The sequence below is a fragment of the Marmota marmota genome, unplaced genomic scaffold (assembly GCF_001458135.2).
Source record: "Marmota marmota marmota unplaced genomic scaffold, marMar, whole genome shotgun sequence".
In the NCBI taxonomy this organism is placed as follows: domain Eukaryota; kingdom Metazoa; phylum Chordata; class Mammalia; order Rodentia; family Sciuridae; genus Marmota; species Marmota marmota.
Window position 1 is genome coordinate 2,688,559 of NW_025999961.1, and position 20,413 is coordinate 2,708,971.

The window sequence follows — 20,413 nt, forward strand, 5'->3', positions numbered from 1 at the left end:
ACTTGCCAGATTCATGAAACTTAGCATTTTAGAGCTAAGTCAACTTTTTTTCAAAGTGTTAATAAGTACACAGTTTTTAAAAATAAACTTGAAACAGACCTCATCCACTGTAAATTTTAGACATTACTATTTTACTGAGTATCAACGATGTAGATCTAAGGCTAAATACCCTTCTCCCAATTTAGTCGAGGTATTTGTAGTAACTAATGTATAAATGACAATTGCTCCCCAAAAATGTATGATAAAACATTTATAATAGAAAATGAAGAAATATTTCAACTAGTAAAATTACTCTTTCAGCATTAAAAAATAATCTGTGAAAAATGTGTGTAATGATGAAGTGTCACATTCATCTTCATTCTATTTCTAAAATAGCATGGCATCATTTAAAGAGAAATGCTGTTTTTTCAAAATAGAGGAACTGTTACCTTTCCCCAAGGTTTAAAAAATAAATATTACCATTATGACATCACTAGAAAGAAATTGAAGCATACAAGGAATAAACTATAGTTTCTTTTTATATCAAAATGTACTCTTGAAAATGTGTTTGGCACAGTGCTAAATCATATATAGTTAATACTAAATATTGCAGGATACAATAAAACCCTGGAGTTAATTGTTTACACCCTCTTATGGGAATGAAAATAATAAGATACCAATTATTCAGAAGTCAGCCTATACAAACTGTATAAACAATATTTTTATGTTTTGCTTTGAAAATCAGTGATATAATAAATTTTACATAAGACTGCAAAATAATATAAATGGATTTAAACAGATTTTTTACAATAAGAAATTCAAATGGAAACAGACAAGTAACAAAGAGAAGTAAAAAAATTTATTGCAGTATTCGCTCCACCAGATTGCCTGGGGATCCCTTTTCTTGTATTGTTTTCAGGGTGACCTAATACAACAAAATCTACATTTACAAAAACTCCTTCTGCAGATAGGTCATAGATACTGCATGCTTTTTTTTTTTTTTTTCAACATAATAAATTATATATCCAGGAGATTCTGCCATTTTACAGCCTGGAAAAAACAATGCTTCCCTGGAAACTGGGCTAAGCTAAAGAAAGCCATCCGCTGCTAGGTTAAACTCCAAGAACACTTTATTAAGAACATTAACAGACTAATTTCCAACATTCACTTGTTTATTTTTTTTAAACAGAAAGTTTTTTTCCAAGATATAAACAATTTTTGTTAAACTATAATACAGTGGGAGTAAAAATGAACTGAGAATCTGTTTCTGCTGCACAACAGCGAAGGGAGCTCCCACAAAAATGTTTGCCCAACATTTCCTTCTTTTGTTCCTGCATCCCAGGTTCCACTCTTACTCTTCAAAAAACTGATTTTTTTTTTTTTTTTGCCAGAATGTTGATATTTCAAGTTTTTCTGCCTTTAAAAAAAATTCCTGTAAATTTGGCTGCATGTACAAATTCATTAGCTGGAAGTCCCATCCTTGGCGGCATACAGGGATCGTAAAGTCTGAACAACTTTATTAGTCAGCTTATTAGCACTCGTTAGAGCAATTTTTTTGTAAATAATGTCTGACTCTTTAATAGTGTCTACCCAAGGCACCAGTTTGCGGCCATCACGGCGCTTAGCCTCAGTCCAGGAGCCACTGTAGGAGCCTGCCATCCACTGAACACTGAAGCCATTGCTGGTTTTCTGTACTACTCTTGCAATTTGTGGTCGATCTTTGTACTTTGGACAGCAAATAGCGATGACATCCATGACGTCAACACTTTCATTCATCTGTGCTGCCAACTCCGTAGAGTCTGAATTTCGTTTTGACCTTCTCAATGACTAAAACATTGGGAGGGGGGGGAAAAAAGACGAAGTGTTACACAAAAGAATTTTAGTGAAATTATTGTTTTTATTGCTTTTAATCCCTTGACGCCGGGAGTTGGGATTTCCCAGCACACTTCCATTGCCGGCAATGAGACGCACCGTGACCGCCAGCGCCAAGGGGTTAACAATATACTTGTAAAACCATAAAACTCTTAATTTGTACCCGTGTCTTTACTCTTGATATAAAATTATATATACATATGAACCATAAAGCTACATAAAACTTAGCAACAATAAAAAGGATAACACACGTTAATACAATTCAAAGAAAAATTAATAACCCTTTTTGCTGCATAAATCTCATTTCTGTTTTTTTTTATTATCTTTTATGTTAAACTTTCTACAAAAGGATGTATATAAATGGTTAGGTAGAGAATCTCTATCTACAAAATGTTTTCTCTTATAAGTATTACATTACTTGGTGTACATTTAATAGACTGACATATATAAGCACATAAAAATCATTTTACGTAATACGCTGCGAAATACGTTGACTCCTCCTCCGCCTCACCCCTGAAGTGCCTCCTCCTCTATCCTCCCCATCACTTTCATCATCTTCTGTCTCTGCTGTATTATTTTTAGGGCTGCCTCCTCCAAGCAGCGAGGTAATTGCTTTGTTCCGAGCATTTGTGCTAGCTGACACCTCTCCTTCTTCCTCTTCTTCATCAGGGTCTAGATGTTCCATGAGAAGTTTGAACTATAAAAAAATAGATATTAATTCAGAGTTTTAAGTAAATATTTCACACAAGATTGTCAAATTCCTAAATGTATATTATGGCATACAGTATCCTATGGCAGTAGTGGGTGAAAAGACCACATTTACTGTTCAAAATAACTGTTGGTAAACAGAGTCGGATAAGTATTTCTGGGTTTGCAAACCTTAAGTCACTATTATGCAACTTTACCACTGTTGTAGAAAGCAGCTATAGACTGAGCATGGCTATCTCACTAAAACTTCATTAAAACAAAACAAAAACAAACAAACAACAACAACAACAAAAAAAACAGGCAATGGGTCAGATTTGGCCCATAAGCCATAGTTTGCTAACTCTTGGTCTAAGTCATCAAGTACTCAGGTGATTAGAAATACGGTTAGACATCTTTTTAGTTCTTTGCCCTCTTTGTTCTCTGCTAAGACAAAACAAGAGGAAAAAGGAAACAAAGAATGGTGAAGAATTCAAAATGAGAACTAAAATACTTTTTTTTTCCTGTTTGAAAGCTATAGATTTTCTTTTTTTTTAATTAGTTGCTCAAGACAATACAATGATCCCGACATATCATACATTTGATTCAAATAGGGTATGAATTCTCATTTTTCCATGTGTGTATAAATTGCAGGATCAGAAGATGGAAAGATATACCTTGTTCATGGATAGGCAGAATTAATACCATTAAAATGGCCATACTACCAAAAGTACTCTATAGGTTTAATGCAATGCCAATCAAAATCCCAATGGCATTCCTCGCAGAAATAGAAAAAGCAATCATGAAATTCATCTGGAGAAATAAAAGACCCAGAATAGCTAAAGCAATTCTAAGCAGGAAGAGTGAAACAGGAGGTATATCGATACCAGATTTCAAACTATACTATAGAGCAATAGTAACAAAAACAACATGGTACTGGTACCAAAACAGGCGGGTAGACCAATGGTACAGGATAGAGGACACAGAGACCAATCCACAAAATTACAACTACCTTATATTAGACAAAAGTGCTAAAAGCATGCAATGGAGAAAGGATAGCATCTTCAACAAATGGTGCTGGGAGAACTGGAAATCCATATGCAACAAAATGAAACTGAATCCCTTTCTCTCACCATGCACAAAAGAGAACTAAAATACTTAAAAAAAAATTTAGAGTAAAATATTAGTAAAATGTGTGAATAATATGACCATTGTGTAGACTTCATTCTTAGTCAAAAAGCTGATATGACTTATGTTCAGCTATTGCTTTGAGCAGATTAAAATACAAAACTTGGAGCTGGAGTTGTGGCTCAGCAGTAGAGTGCTCAACTAGCATGTGCAAGGCCCTGAGTCTGATCCTCAGCACCACATAAAAATAAATAAATAAAAAAGCCCCGCTTTTCTATCATTCTAAACACAAACCCTATACTCATTAATAACAGTTAACTACTTATCCATTCTTCCTCCCAGACCCTGGCAACCTAGATTTTACTTTCTGTTTCTATGAATTTAAATACTTAAATACATTTAAGCACATTTTGTACACAATGTCTCACATACTTTGTAAGTTAAGTATACATAGATATATAAATATGTAACATATTACTCATGTAAGAATACATGAAAAGTAATATTGCTTGTCAGAAAGGAGAACAGAATAGCTAAAGGTAAAAAGAGGACTGTTCACAGTTGTTCCTTTATGAAATATAACATATAATCCATTGAGTTAAAAATACACACACTTTTACTATAATCTTTCATATTTTATCTATGAACTGTTTTTTCCTAAGGAACAATAATTATGATGTAGTGGGTGCAAAAGGAAAGTCACTCTTAAAGTACCTTATTAAAACTATACAGAGAATAATAAATTGATAGTTCACGAAGCTTACATTCAATGTAAATGAGACAGCTATCTCTCTCCTGAAAATGTACTTTCCAAAACAGTCATAATGAGAAAGAAATATTTTCAGTTTTACTACTCACATCTAGATACTGTTTTACTATACTCCTCTTCACATCTTCAGTGATTTTGGAATTAGCCATATCACTCCGCAGGAAGTCCAGTGTTTGTTTGGGATGAAAATGAACTCCTGTTTTTCGGTTAATTGCTTTATCGTATACTTTTGCAGACTCAGATGGAGAGTATTTCTGAATTTTACTGTTTTGGGAAAATAAAACCAAAAGCTTAAAAAATTTTCAGGTGCTTACATTTAAACTGATTCAAGTTATATTTTATTTATTAACAACATTTTTATTACATAGATTTCAACTAATGAACTTGGACATAAAAATATAATTTTAAAAAAGAAATAAGAAACAAAGATTGAAAAAATAATTTTATCTTGTTTCTATCAGTGTTTGTCTTAAATAGAGGCATCAAAAGGATGGGGATGGAGAAAAAAATACCTGGATGTAAGGAAGCACCAAATTTGGAGAAATCTGATTATAGATAAGAAATATTCTTTTAATGAAATTAGTTTCTCATGTCTGTTTTATAATACTGTGATTACAAGGCAGCTTTAGTACAATGACTTACTAAAACCTAGCTGGCTTGCCCTCTGCTTGCTGCCTTCCGCCTATTCATTCTTTGCACAGCAGCCAGACTGATGGTTTATAAACTTGTTTCAGATTACTAGCAACTCTGATTACAAATCTTTCCACCTCCTTTACACTGCCAAGATCTTATAAGGTTTTAAGTTACTCTAGATTAGTTGCTAAGATTTACCTACCAATCACAAAATTCTGAATTTCTAAAGCTGGGGATGTAGTTCAGTGATAGAGCACATGCTTAGTGTGTGTGAAGACTCTGGGTTCAATCTGCAGCACCGTGTTAGAAAAAAATAGTTTAAATTTCTCTTGAAAATGTAGAAACTCTACCCACTTCTCCTGGGGCAACATGTGAATGAAAACCTAAGAAGCATCTTTTTTTTTTTTTTTTTTAAAAGAGAGAGAGAGAGAAAGAGAGAATTTTTTTTTAATATATATTTTTTAGTTTTCAGTGGACACAACATCTTTATTTTATTTTTATGTGGTGCTGAGGATCGAACCCAGCGCCCCGTGCATGCCAGGCGAGCGCATTACCGAGAAGCGTCCTTTTTTTTGGGTGCTGGGGATCAAGCGTAGGGCTTTCCAGATGCTAGTGATATGCTCTACCACTGAGTTACATCCCTAAGTCCTAAAAATGTTCACTTAAGTGATCTTTTTACATGAAACATACTCTTTCTAGTTGGCCATTGACCTGGTCCACTTATTTCATTATTTGTCTCTTATTAAATTTGAATTTTTGATTCCTATTCTAAGGTTTCAGACTGTAAGACATGTCAAGAATACTAAAGATACCTTTAGTGACTAATAACGTTCATAATAATTAGCACTTCTCCATCTCCTACTTTATAAAGATTATCTGGCAACCAGGTATGATGGCGCATGCCCATATCCCACCAACTTGGAAGGCGGAGGCAGGAGGATCACAAGTTAGAGGCCAGACCCAGTAACTTATGGAGACTCCATCCCAAAATAAATGAAAAGGACTGGGGATGTAGGCTCAGTGGCTGAACACCCCCGTGTTCAATCCCCAGAATACCCAGTAACACAACCCCCCACACACCCATACACACGGAGGCAAGCATGGGGTCTCTTAGAGCTCAGCCTAATTGATTTATATCTTGTTTTTGTGCTACTGGGGATTGAACCCAGGGCCTTGTGCATGCAAGACAAACCCTATACCAACTGAGCTAAATCCCCACCCTGATTTATATCTATTTTGATTTCATAGTTCCTTATGAATTTAAAGTTGTTATCTATTTTAAGATTTCACTGTCTTCAGGAAAGCCTTTTTAAAGAAATCAACAAAATGAATCCTTTTATTCATAATGTATTGTCACCAAAAAAAAAAAAAAGTTTTTCCTCTTTGAATACTGTAAGAAAATAAATAAATTAATAATATATTACACAGTGGAATATTATGTAATAATAAAAAGGATCATGTTCGTTCTGGGGTTGAATTCAGGATCATGAGATTGACTGACCAATTCATATATTTGTGTATTTATTTAACATTTTTTTAAACAGACAGCATCTCAATGATGCCTAATGTTGCCCAGGTTGGACTCAAACTTGTGATTCTTCTGACTTAGCCTCCCAAGTAGCTGGGGCCAGAGGTACAAGCCACCATGCATGGCAATTTGTGCATTTTTAATTTTAAAAATTGTAATTAATTAATTAATTTTTGATACTGGGGATGGAACCCAGGGACACTTTACCACTGAGCTACACCCCCAATCCTTTTTATTTTGAGATAGGGTCTAAGTTGCCTAGGATGACCTTGAACTTGTGATCCTCCAGCCTTATTAGCCTTCTGAGTCGCTAGGCTTATGGGCATTCACCACTTCATGCATTTTTTTTTTTTTTACCAAAACTATTTCCAATATTAAGATAAGCATGCAATAAAAACTAGGTTTATATTTCTTTATTATTTGAACAGAGTGAATTTTTGGTTTCCTCTCACTGCTTATGTAAACTTACCTATCAGAAAATCCACAGAGATTCTTCAAATGTTGTTTTAACATGAGAAGCAATAAAATACCCTGGGAGACATTTGCAAATTCAATTAAAGGAGCTGAATTTTCTGGCAAACATTTCATCACTGAATTTATATCATCTTCTGAATCTGAATCTGAATCCGAATCTACACGTTTCCGCGATTTCCGAGGCCTGGAAACTTCTTCTTCACTCTCGCTTGACTCATTTTCCTTACTAGGTGATGATTTTCTCTCTTTCCTTTTGTCCTTTACCATAGACTGAAAGAAAGAGGAAATTCTTCCGTTTGAAAAATAATAAAAATAAATTACCACTAACAGATGTAAGTATGTTCCATTCAATAACTTAAAAAAAGCTTCCTTAAACTAACATTTTATAAAGTCCATGACTTCCTATAAACAATTGGAGAAGTATGTCTTGGGGAAAAGTTAGGTCCCAAGACTTATAATAAGTAAAATCATATAAAATAGCCACCCTCCTCTCCCCTGAAATACCTCTGAATTTCAAAATACCCCTTTGAAATATCACTAGAAGGAAAAACAATTTTCTCATAAGGATAGTAATGAAAGATAGTTCTACAAAAGTATCAGTTTGGTACAGAGGCATGCCATTTATATAAAGCAATTATATAAATGAGAATACAGTAGGCTTAAACATCCTCAGCATCTATCAAACTACTCCTTGAAAACTTAAATCCTGTTTCTCTGTACTTTTTGAAAATTTTAGCTCTAAGTCAACTGGGTTTATGTGGTGGAATGGGGAGGATAACTTAATTACAAAAACAATTATTCAAAATGTTAACTGCTGAGAAATAAAATAGGCTGGGTTTGGTGGCACAGGTCTCCAATCCCAGTGACTCTGGAGCAAAGGCAGGAGGATGGCAAGTTTAAGACAGCCTTGGCAATTCTCCAAATAAAAAGTAAAAAGGGCTGGGAATGTAGTTCAGTGGTAGTGCACCCCAATACCTCGAAATAAAACAGGAAAAATGTTACAATTCTATTTACAAATGTAACAAAATAAAATAAGCATGATGGCTAAAATTTCTGTATAATCATTAAGTTCTCAAACATTAATGGGCATACTAATAACCTATGGATTTTGTTAAAAATGCAGATGATGGGCATTTCAGCAGGGCTAGTGTGGGGTCTGAGGCTTTGCAGCTCTGATAAGCTCTTGGGTAAACCTAGTGCTTCTAGTCTGAGGTTCACACTTAAATTAGCAAGGGTTTAAATACTTCTTTAATTCCAGATAGCTTAAATAATTTAAGATAGCTTAAAATTAATAAAATAGCTTAAACAATTTCCCTGACTTACTGGTTTGACAAGGCTGTTTTGAGCACTACTACTGTAAAATGAGATCTAATTGCATTATCAAGCACATAAAAATATTCCATTCAACTTTTAAAGAATTTACTGAGTGCTTAACTATGTTAAGGGTGCCTTTATAATTAATTAAAATTTTCTAAAAGTCATAACAGAAAAGACAAAGTTTATCAGATTTTGGACATGTAAAATGCTATAACTCCATTATGAAGCTGTTGCTGAAGGACAAGGTGATCAATGGTATTATGAATTTAATGTTTCTCTATAAGTAGGCTATATACTCACATCTACATATCTTTATGTACACTATTATGACCTACAGCACAAGATTTACAGAATAGTAAGGTGTTCTAAAATGAGGTTTAAATGGATATATGAATGAAAATGAAACACTTAAGGTTGTTGTTTAAGATGAGAAATAAGAAGTGGGATGGCTTATCAGAATAATCCATGTGTGTATATTTTATAAAATCACCTAAGTGATCTAGAAATGGATGGTTTTTGATCTTTCTGACTAGAAATGGTAACCCACTTCCTCTCCCAATTCAAGGACTGCCCAGATTTCAATAAGTTAATTTAGAAAGATTTAATATATTGTGAAAGAATAAAAATGAAAAACAAAACAATGAAAACAGCATGCCTGTATTTTGAAAGATTCATTAAGAATAGTAATGTGTGTAACTTACCTCCTTGAATGACTGCAGTAGGTTACTACCAGAAACTGAGAGTGTAATGTCTATATGATGCATTATAAACAACGGCTCTTCCTGTGTCTGGTATGGAAAACAGGCTAGATTGTCTGCTATATACAAGAGCATAGTCACTTCTGTTTTCTGTAAATTTTAAAAAAAGGTACACACATTTAGTGGATAGCCTAAAAACCCATCCAAAAAAACGTTTTAGAAAAAATATTACAGGGCACTTTCACCTCAGTTAATGTTAAAGAGAGACAAAGAGAAATAAAAGAGGGGATGGATTAAAAAAAAAGACGGGAGGAAGAAGGAAGGCAGAAGGAAAGAAAGAGGAAGAAAGGTAGATAAGAAAGAAAAGGGTTGGGGACAGAAACAGAGTTTATAAAATAATCTTATACCTATTTTAGAAGATTTTTATGATAACTTACACCATACTAACTTAAGAGGTAAGAGGTGAATTTTTTAGTGTACCCAAATGAAAATCCTTGAAGTTTTCTTATAGAGTATATGTGACCTTTATGATAAAGCCATACTGCATCAGAAAACATACCTATGAGTTCATCATTGTTTGTCATTGTGCTTCTAAGAGTTTAACTCATATGGAGATCAGTTACACACAGTTACTATTCTGCCCTCAAAATCAAGTGGTAATTATAGTACTAATACATGGGTTAAAAAAAAAAAAAACAACAACCCCAAATTCATGTACTAATAAAACATTTGTCAGTTTCCTATATATTTGTAATTTAGAATGTCAGAGTTGTTTTGACAGCATTACCAGATAGGCAAAATTTAAGAGAAAAATTATAGTTTTTGCTAGTTTTTGGTTTTAAAAAGAAGTAAACAGATTCTCAGCATTTCATAAATCATACAAAATGTAAACAGAAGGACTTGATAATATTCAAATTCCTTCTACATACTTACAGTTCAAAAATAAATTAAAAAAAGCAAAAAGGAAACTTGAAATTCTCCAACTTTTGTCATAAAAGTCTTATATTGCTCCTTCCTTTCAAAATTAAACTTCTTAACTCATTAAGTCTCAATTTTTCAATTCTGTATAGGATAATGGAACACTGTAGGTTTTAAAAAAGTTTAGACTGCTTTCTCCATCCTTCTCCACTTCTCTTTTAATTAAAGTATGCTTTTGTATCTCACTCTTTGACTGTTTCTGTCTACCAGGTTCACCAATCATCCCAACCTATGTATTTTTATTTTTACTTCTATTCTCCTTGACTTCTCAGTAGCGTCTGACACTATTACCCATACTTTATTTCCTGAAATGTTCCTCAGTTTTCTCTTCCTAACTCTTCGACTATTCCCTTACATATCCTACTCAAGTCAACTCCTTTTCAAACTGGCATTAGCAACAGTCCCATTATTCTCTTTGGTGCTCAGGACAAATACATTCCAGTTATTTTTTGCCTATTCTTCTTACATAATCTGATTTATTTCTTCCTCACAATGTTTTTCCTTTTCTTACCTATTACTCATTCTTCTTTCTTTACTATCATTAAAATAAATCAATTCTTTTTTCTTTAATATTTATTTTTTAGGTGTAGATGGACACAACACAATGCTTTTATTTTTATGTGGTACTGAGGATTGAACCTGAGTCCCGCCCATGCTAGGCAAGCGCTTTACCGCTGAGCCACAATCCCAGCCCCAAATCAATTCTTTATAAACTTCATTGTGAACACAATGATGGAAAAAATCACGTTTTAAAAATGCTCTTTGGCACTTGTTCTCATCATTTTATTTAAATATTTTCAACAATCCTCCAATGTCTATAGGATCCTTCAGATAGTATGTTTCATTGAGACCTTCCTGCCCCAACAAATGACAATCTATTTATTATCTGCCACATATTCTTATTTGTATTACCCCTGCCTGGGGGTAAAAACATCTTCCTCTTCTGGTATATAGAGTAGATTTGGCTCATCAAATCCCTTTAGGCTTTCAGTGATATGCTCCTCCTCTGATAACCTTTGTTGGAGGTGCTTTGAAGAAAATACTGCATCATGAGAGCTGAATTTCCAGTTTCAAATGCTGAGATAACAGAAATGTCCAGTGGATAATACACAGTAGGCAGTGAAATCACACAGGAATTAAGCTCAATAGAGAGACAAGGAAGGACTGCAGTAATAGCTTCAATACAAACCACCAAGCACTCAGAATATGCTGCCCTCAATCACTATTTATTCTTTTTATTTTGTGTCCTATCCCCATAACTGGAGGTAAAAATCCTCTGAGGGCAAAAGCACTACATCATAAGCAAAGAGTCCTACACATAGTGAAAGCAGAATACTGATGATATAATGATGATGGTGGTGATGACAAATTATATCCCAGGCAATTCTGAAACAGATGTTTGTAATATTTATTTGCTAGGTCATACTCAGTAAAATTTCATGTAGCACTGTAAAAGGAAAAGGTCTAGTAAAGTATCTCTACTCTGGCAATTATAATTTTATTTTATTGTGAAAAATCTGTGTCAGGCTAACAAGTGGTCAAAAAAAAAAAAGATTTACATTTAAAGATTTAAAAGATTTTCTTTTAAAGCTGCTATATACAGAGACTGGTCTGTAAGCTCTAAGTGAGTAGATACCATTACTCTTTAATTAAAGTATGCTTTTGTATTTTATCCTATAATCTCTTATACAATGACTGATATAACAGCAGGTACTGAATAAATATGATACTCAGGATGGAGGTACAATTATACTTTACTCCTCATTACATTTATTCTCATATAAAATTCCCCCTTCAGTTTTTTAAAAAATAATTATTTTTTAGTTATAGGTGGACACAATGTCTATTTTATTTTTATGTGGTGCTGAGGATCAAACCCAGTGCCTAATGCATGCTAGGCGAACGCTCCACCTTCGAGCCACAACCCCAACCCCTCCCCTTCAGTTTTGATTGTATTAAATGTAAATAAAAGCAGAGTAAGAAAACACATAATATAGTTACTAAATTTGCTAAAATGGCAAGATTTTAAAAGTGATGACTACTTGGGGCATAATATTTCTAAAACATTTATATTTTTAAAATAACAAGTTTCTATACTTACTGCTGTGTCATCAAAGAGGTTGAGTAAAGAAATAAGAAAGGCTCGTCTATGTTGGCGATTTCCACGGATCATGGAGTAAAGGTGTGAACACAAAGCACTAGAGGACTCATCTTGTCTGAAACCCCTTACAGGATCTTTTAGGCACGTGTTGATTGCCTGTTGTACCTGGTAAGACATCTTCATACCAGCCACTGCTTTCATCTGAAATCAATAAAAGTCTAATTTTGGTAAGGTAATTAAAAGAATTAAATTGAAAGTATACTTTCAGCATAACATTTTGAGATTAACTTTGAAATTTGTTTTTCTCATTTAAAATAATACAATTTGCAGAATGAAAGGCTGGAAGGAACTCTAGACATCTCCTCTTACTTTATAAGAAAAAACTGAGGACTGGAAGTCTTTGCTGCCATAGTCACAGAGTAGGCTCTAGAACTAACGCTTCCTAATTTTCAGCCAGTGTACTTACTGGACCTATCTTAAGTTAATTTTAAACTAGAATAAACAGCTTGGGGATACTTAATTGCATGTTTAAAAGATAAGTACTAAGCAAAACATATTATTCTAAAATAAATGACCTGTTTGTTAAAGAAAGATGTTTAAATACATGTTATTCTATTAAAAATATATATATGTGCACCATTGTCAAACTATGGAACCAGTCTTGGCATTCATCAACAGAAGAACGAGTAAAGAAAAGGTGGCATACATACACAATGTAAGTTTTATTCAGCCATAAAAAAAGTGAAATCACATCATTTGCAGAAAAAATGGATAGAACTAGAGACCATTATGTTAAGCAAAATAAGCCAAACTCAGAAGGTCAAGCAAGGGTCATATGTTTTCTCTCATATGTGGAAGCTACAAAGGAAAAATGAAAAGAAAGTTGGAGGGTTGACAGGAACTCATGAAAATCAAAGGGAGATTAGCAGAGGAAAGGGACCAGGTGGTACAATGTGGGAAGTGAGTGGGGAAGTACTGGGGGTGAAACTGGCTAAACCGTACTGTTAAATTGCGTGCATGTGCAACATATAACTACAAATCCCATTATTATCATCATTATATACAATTATAATGCACCAACAAAAAATGTGAAAAGAGGAAAAAAATACATACATGAATGAATCCAGCATATTTTTTGTCTATTTCCACAAGCTGCTGATCAGCCTTGTTCCGCATAGCAGGTTCTGGGTCTGTGCCCATAGCAATTAAATATGGAACACACTGGAAAAAAAATATTTATAAGATATTACAGTAAAAAAAAAATATACGTACCTCAACATATGTCAAAATTTGTATATCTGGGACATATAAATTTAGCTTTATAGGCTTGCCTACAAATGCTGTGTTTTAATGTTCTTTTTAAAATGATAAATTTTGATTTTAAATAAGAAAGCATTAGCAAAATATTGATGTGAAATTTAAATAATTTCAAAGTAAATTTAAGATTCTTTAGAGTACTCCCACACTAAGATTATTCACTTAAGATTATCACATAAAATACACTACAAATGTGTAATTCAATAATTCTTGAAGCTTAACTAAAATTGCTATGTAAAAATAATACAGGGCAAAAGTAATTTCCTCCCATATGTGAAAGCTTAGGAAAATATAATTTTTTCACTAAGCTGATTTTAGATGTGATCTAAACAATCAGATAGTTTGTAAAGCCATATTTGTTTTACTTTTTTTTCCTGTTGCTGGGGATGAAATCCAGGGCCTCACGCATATTAAGCAAGTGCTGGGCTAAATCCTAAGACACACCATTTCTATGTTAAATGAATTTGAATCAGACAGCATTGAGAAGGTCAGAAAAATACATAAAACTACTTTAAGATACAGATACCACAACAAATGAAATGGGTGATCATGGGTTAAATCTCAGACCAGAAATGAGAATGTCTCTAAAGAACATAATTGGCTTAGCTAGGAAAAATTTGAAAACGGACCCATTTATTAGATCAACTTTTAAATTTCCTAAACTTGATGATTGTATATAGACAATATCCTTGTTCTTAAAGATACATGCTGACATGTAAAGAATCACATCTGAAATTTACTATCAAATGATTCAGAAAAAAGCAGATGTAAGAAAACAGATAAAAATAAATGTGGCAAAACGTTACATACGGTGAATACAGGTGAAAAGCATAAAGCAATTTATTGTACCACTCTTGTAATTTCTTTTTGTGAAAATTTTAATCAGTTCTGAAAAGCAAGCCAGGCATGGCGGCACATATCTATAATACCAGTGACTCAGGAGGATCACAAATTCAAAGCTAGCCTCGGCAACACAGTGAGTGAGACCCTATCTCAAAAAATAAAAAGGGCTGTGGGTTTAGCTCAGTGGCAGAATGTCCCTGGGCTTAATACCCAGTACCACAAAACAAACAAAACAAATGAAATAAAAGGTTTAAATAAGCAGATACTTGTTGAAAATCTATAATTTGAAAATCTGAAATCTTTGCCCAGCAGAAAATTTTGGATTTTGGAACATTTCATATTTTCAATTAGGAATGTCTAGCTGGTAAAAGCTAAGCAAATATTTCAAACTATGAAAAATTATAAAATACAACACTTATGGTTCCAAATATTTCAGATAAGGGATTTGCAATCTATATAATAATAAAAAGAACTTAAGTTTGCAAAAGGCGAAATTCTTAACATATTGCTGTACACTGTGATAAGTGATCTTGTTGATGACAGCTGTGAGGCATGAAGAACTGATTAAATATTTCTCAATGTATTTTGTTTCAGACCACAGGGAAGAGCACATTATATTTATTTAAAATATATATATATTTTTAGTTGTAGATGGACACAATACCTTTATTTTGTTTATTTTTATGTATGCTAGGCTCGAACCCAGTGCCCCAGGCATGCTCGGCCAGCGCTCCATCACTGACTGAGCTCAGTTATATTTAAATATAGCATATTTTAGATAAAGCCCCATGAAAAAACAAAAAACCAAAATCCAAAAAAAGCAAGGAAATAATAAAAAATTTTAAAGGGCACAGAGTAGACAATTTGATAAGATTACTTTTGTAGTCTATGGCATTCTCCTGAGCACAAGATATTGCCTTAGTTTTGGCTGTCAATCCTCACCAATATTAATAGGTTTATTACATCGTCCTGCTGTCTCTCCTCTCTCTCTCTTTGGTGGTGCTGGAGATTGAACTCAGGGTCTTGTGCATGCTAGGAAAGCACTCTACCACTGAGCTACACCCCAGCCCTTTATCAAATCATTTCATCCTCACACCAGTGCTTTAACATGTTGGATAGGTCATATTACATCCAAATTAAAAAGGCAAACTAAGCTCAGATTATAAAATTTACTTTCTTATGGTTAAAATTCTATTCTATGGAACATACAATCTTTTTAAAATAATATTGGTAGTTGTAGACGGATACAATACTTTTATTCATTTATTTTTATGTGATGCTAAGGATCAAATCCAATGCATCACACATGCTAGGCAAGTGCTCTACCACTGAGCTACAACCCCAGCCCCAGAACATATACTCTTAAACCCGGTTAATTCTCTTGAGTATTATTATCATATTGTTGATTAATGGGGCTAAGGGTAAAATATGGATTAAAATAATTTTGTCATTCCTACTTAAAAAAAGATTTGAGTCCATGTTCTATCAATAGAAATTGGAAGTAAAGTTTAATAGAGATTGCAGTAATGACAACCTAAGAGACTGTCCAAAACTTAGAGACTTTTAAAAGTTTAGACCAACTCAGGAGGCTGAGGCAGAAGGAGCACTTGAATCCAAGAATGTGAGGAGAGCCTGGGTAATATAGCAAGACTCTAACTCTTAAGAAAAACAAAAGAAGAGTTTAGAAAAAGAAATTAAAGATTAAGAGGAATCAAGAACTACTTAATTCTCTAATCACAATGTCATCAAATGACAAAGTGGCTCTTTAGTAGTGCTACTACTTTGAAACTTGCTTACCTGAACTGGATGAATAAGACCTTGGTTTAGAGTCAAAGCAATGACATTTAGGGCAAAGTGGCGTACACTTGACTGGGTGTGAAAAAACGCCTCAAGCACCTGTTTGAGGTAAAGTTGCATGATGGAACTACTCATCCCTGAGGAAACATCACCCATTTCTTTTAAGTCTTCCTGTTTTGCAACTTTCTTCCCTAAAAAAGGAAGCAAATGGAAAACACAGAGTAAGAGCATACTAACTTTACTAGCTATAAACTAAGGCTACAACTCAAACCTCAAAATGTTCTTTTTCCTTGTGTCAGAGGCTCCTTCGAGACCCCACTGAGAACTGTAATTCCTTCTCTTGCTTCAAGATATTAAGGTTTGTATATATCCAAACGTTACAACTATTTTAGGGATTTTAAAAATATCCCAAAGTCTAGATACGAATTCAGCTCAAGGACTCCTACTTAATTAAATTCCTTCATCTAATATATAAGGAAATTTAGATATCTGGATTAAAGAAAATGAGTTACAGAATATTGTAACTGTAACTGTACTGTGAAATTTAAGAATATATTTTCACTTACAGTCTCTATCTGCTTGCTGCATACGTGTATCTTCTTCTTGTAGGTAGGTCTGGAGGTTTTTTAACACTTGTATTTTTAAGTTTACTGAGGAGTTCTTATCAGATAAAATATTATTATATAGATTCTTCACTTCTTGCTCAAACATTAGACTTGGATGTTGAATAAAGGCAAATCCTAAGAAAGAGGGGGGGAAAAACTCTTCATATGTTCCTATTAAACGTGACATTTACTGAAAATGTTAAATTATATAAAAAGCTCCTTATTTCAAATATTGAAAACTTAGAATGAATGACTGGAAGAATATGCTGGTGGCCTTACCTAGAGCAGTATTAGAGCAGGTACTTCTTTCCCCATGAATTAAAAACAAGAAATTGCATTTCAAAGGAGAATTTCACACAAGAGGAAACCTTGAGGAGGGAGCAGGGCCTAGTGGCTAGGGGAGTGGATTAGGAGTCAGGAGTCTTGGGTTCTATTCCTGGCTCCACCACTGACTTGTATTGTGACCCTGGGTGAGTCATACAATCTCTCTGTGCCTCAATTCTCCATCTGTAAAATGGGGACAATAATATTTACCACCCGCCTACCTCAAAGGGATGTTTTCAGGATTTAAGAAGTAATGTCTGCAAACATTTTTCAGATCCCTAGCAGAAGGCACCATATTGAAATTATTTTAAAAATATATTGAAATAGATCCATTTTATGAAACAGAAAAACTTCTGAATTTAACTAGAGTTAAAAATACCTTCCATTTCTTTCTCATATGGAATTAACACGAGGCCACAATGCTGAATTCTATAACCACTAATAAACAGCAAAAGAATATTATCAATGTTTATACATAAATATTTGAGGAAAAAAAAAAGATGATCCTTGAAGACACCAGGAATTGATGCCAAAAACCCAACTGAACTCAAAGCATGGAGTGATCAGACACAGGATAACTATGGCCCAGGTAAGAAAGATGTCTTATTAATTTGCCTAGAGGTTCGATTTTTTGGATAGTATTGCTTCTTTAAGTTAAAATTTTATTTGTTCTCTGAATTAGCTGTAACAATGGTTTTTGCCATTCCATGTAACCTATATTCAGACTGAATATTTAATGATATACACTGGCTCAAAAGCAATATTACATCAATTTAACTTCCTAGTAAATGATGTTTGGATTTTCACTATACTTGCTATAAATAATTTTCTGAAAGGAATAGAAGAATTATAAGGTAATAAGATTTAAGTTTGTTTACAGATATTATGAACAAAATTTAAAGAGGTGTAGGTAACTCAGAATCTTTCTATTATTAACTTTTGTCAAAAGACTAATTCAAATGACTACCCATGCATATGAGTTAAATTATAAACCTTGACAATGCTACCAAAATATCATTTCCAAATAAATAAAAATAATTTTTAAAACTTACTGGGTAGCTTTATATCAATTTGCATAAAACAGTAAAAACAAAACCCCAAAACTGGACAAACTGCTCTTCTTGTACTTGTATTTTACATTATAGAGAAAGAAAATTTATTACATGTTTAATTAAGGCAAGAAAGTTTTACACTTCATATTTTTAAAGATTATTCAATTTAGGTGATTTAGTACTATTCTCTTATTTCTTATATTCTAATTTCTTTCCAGATAAGCCATATAGACCTGTTGGCAGAACACATTTTTATTATACCAATGCTCCTGAAAAAATGACATGAAAAAAGTATGTACACAAATTGTTCCTCTTGGGTTGGTTACCATGTGTTTCTATATAAGGCTGTGTATACTGCCCAGTGTTTTAACCTTTAGTGGTAGTTATGTGTAATGACAAAAGTTTGCAATGAAAAATAACAAAAGGTATGCAAATATGCTATCTTTCTTTATCAAAAGTGCTATAATGAATGTTTTTTATTTTTCCTTTGTACTGGGCATTGCACCCAGGGGCAGTCTACCACTGAGCCACATCCAGCCATCTTTATTTTGTATTTTGAAAAAAGTTCTCCTAGTTGCCAAGGGTGGCCTTGAACTTGAGATCCTCCTGCCTCAGCCTCCTGAGTTGCAGGGATTACAGGTGTACGCCACTGAACCTGGCTGAATATTCTAAGACATCCTAGGAAGTATGGATGGGAGATAGTAAGTTACCTCTATTATACTAATGAAGAGACTGGTGAACTGAGAAATTAAGTGGCTTTCTCAAGGTCACTCAAAGTCACTGGCTGAGGCATGAATGAAATCCAGGTGTTTTAAACCCCAGTCCTTCCTTCTACATACCAACATTGCCAGTAGAAATATATTTAAATAAACTAACAATTTAGATTCACAATATTTAAAAGTTTACTCCACTTTTAAAAGAGCTAAAAGCTATAAATAAATTTAGTCTGAACTTACCTAGACCAATGATGGCTTTTGTTTGTACTTCTTCATCTGAATGTTTTGTAAAATACATTAACAGTTCAAGTACTTTGTCCTTTATGTTAACCTAAGGGGGGGAAATCACATTAAAGTATTCAAAAGGAGTAATTTAGATCAATTTTTAGTTATCCAAAAAAAAAAGGCCTAGAAACAATGAGCATTTCCACATGTGAAATTTAAAACAATGAGCATTTCCACTCGTGAATTTTAAAATAAATAAACTGGGTTGAGGACAATGGTAGAGTGCTTGCCTACTTGCACAAAGGCCCTGGGTTCAACTGCCAACACCGCAAAACAAATAAAACCCAATTCCATTTATTATAGAATAGTCACATTCAAAGTATCAGATTGTGACAAAGGGCTTGTGTTGGGATGTAAATCAATGCACTGCTCCATTCATTGAGAAAATGGAGGGGTGGGGGAAAGTACTGATCTAAATAGTGTGACTATTAAAGAGCTGATATAGATGATGGTGGAAACTTCAAAACTTGTCATAGACCAATAATAAACAGTTTATGGATCAGAAACAAGTCTGAGGACCATGCTTTGAGTACTGCTGCTTTCAGAATTCTCATTAACCTGACTGCTCTAATGCTGCCTTCATCCATTGTCACTATAGTCATTCTCAGCTCAGATGGCCACACAGGACTATTTTACAGCACAATGATAATATTATGATTTTTACCTTACTGTTGCCTTTAAAATCCTCTAGGTCAAAATCAAAATGCCGACACAGTGCTCCAACAGTAAAAAGGGATCTAAGAAGTGCTGGCTTATTTGTTAGAAGTGAAGTGTTATTTGGGTCTTCTTGGTGTTGACTTTTTAATTTTGAAATGGCACCTATTGAAGATAAGTAATAATAAACCCATTATAGTTAAACTATGAGGTTCAAATAATTACTAAAGAATTACAATTAGTTTTTAGTAAAGGTTCCAATAATTAAATATGTCTAGAAATACAGGTGCATTTCTTAAAGGGTAAAATAATTAATGTAGGAAGAAATACTTAAATTCTACTTTACATAGTAGACAGAAAAATTATCAGCCTTTATTTGTAAGGATTCAAGTTTCTGAATAATAGAGGAGTTTTAAAGGAATACAAAAGATAATAGAGGGGAGAGGGTGGGGGGATGGGAAGGACGGTAGAATGAGATGGACATTATTACCCTATATACATGTATGATTACGATACCAGTGTGACTCTACACCATGTTCACACAGAGGATTCTGATTGTGGACCATGGAGGAAAACCACACTGGTTATGATTCTCTTGATGCTACCCTTTATCAATTGTATTAAAAATGAATTAGACACACTTCAGAACCTAGTACAAT

At 33.6% G+C, this 20,413-nt stretch overlaps 1 protein-coding gene across 2 annotated transcripts in view; it reads right to left on the reverse strand.

The window, feature by feature from the left end:
* Positions 1 to 816: 816 nt before the first annotated feature.
* Positions 817 to 20,413, reverse strand: part of Nipbl (NIPBL cohesin loading factor) — a 101,516-nt gene continuing 81,919 nt past the window's right edge. The window contains exons 36-46 of one of the 2 annotated variants that reach the window (XM_015496355.2): positions 19,765 to 19,919; positions 19,056 to 19,146; positions 16,685 to 16,858; positions 16,119 to 16,309; positions 13,275 to 13,382; positions 12,162 to 12,362; positions 9,086 to 9,232; positions 7,063 to 7,337; positions 4,522 to 4,696; positions 2,363 to 2,548; positions 817 to 1,806 (exon numbers count right to left, since the gene is read on the reverse strand). In XM_015496355.2, coding sequence (XP_015351841.1) covers positions 1,441 to 1,806; positions 2,363 to 2,548; positions 4,522 to 4,696; positions 7,063 to 7,337; positions 9,086 to 9,232; positions 12,162 to 12,362; positions 13,275 to 13,382; positions 16,119 to 16,309; positions 16,685 to 16,858; positions 19,056 to 19,146; positions 19,765 to 19,919 — 2,069 coding nt within the window. In that variant the 3' untranslated portion in view covers positions 817 to 1,440. Of the gene's footprint in view, positions 1,807 to 2,321; positions 2,549 to 4,521; positions 4,697 to 7,062; positions 7,338 to 9,085; positions 9,233 to 12,161; positions 12,363 to 13,274; positions 13,383 to 16,118; positions 16,310 to 16,684; positions 16,859 to 19,055; positions 19,147 to 19,764; positions 19,920 to 20,413 lie in introns of both variants that reach the window. The other variant, XM_048802888.1, reaches the window with a different exon arrangement.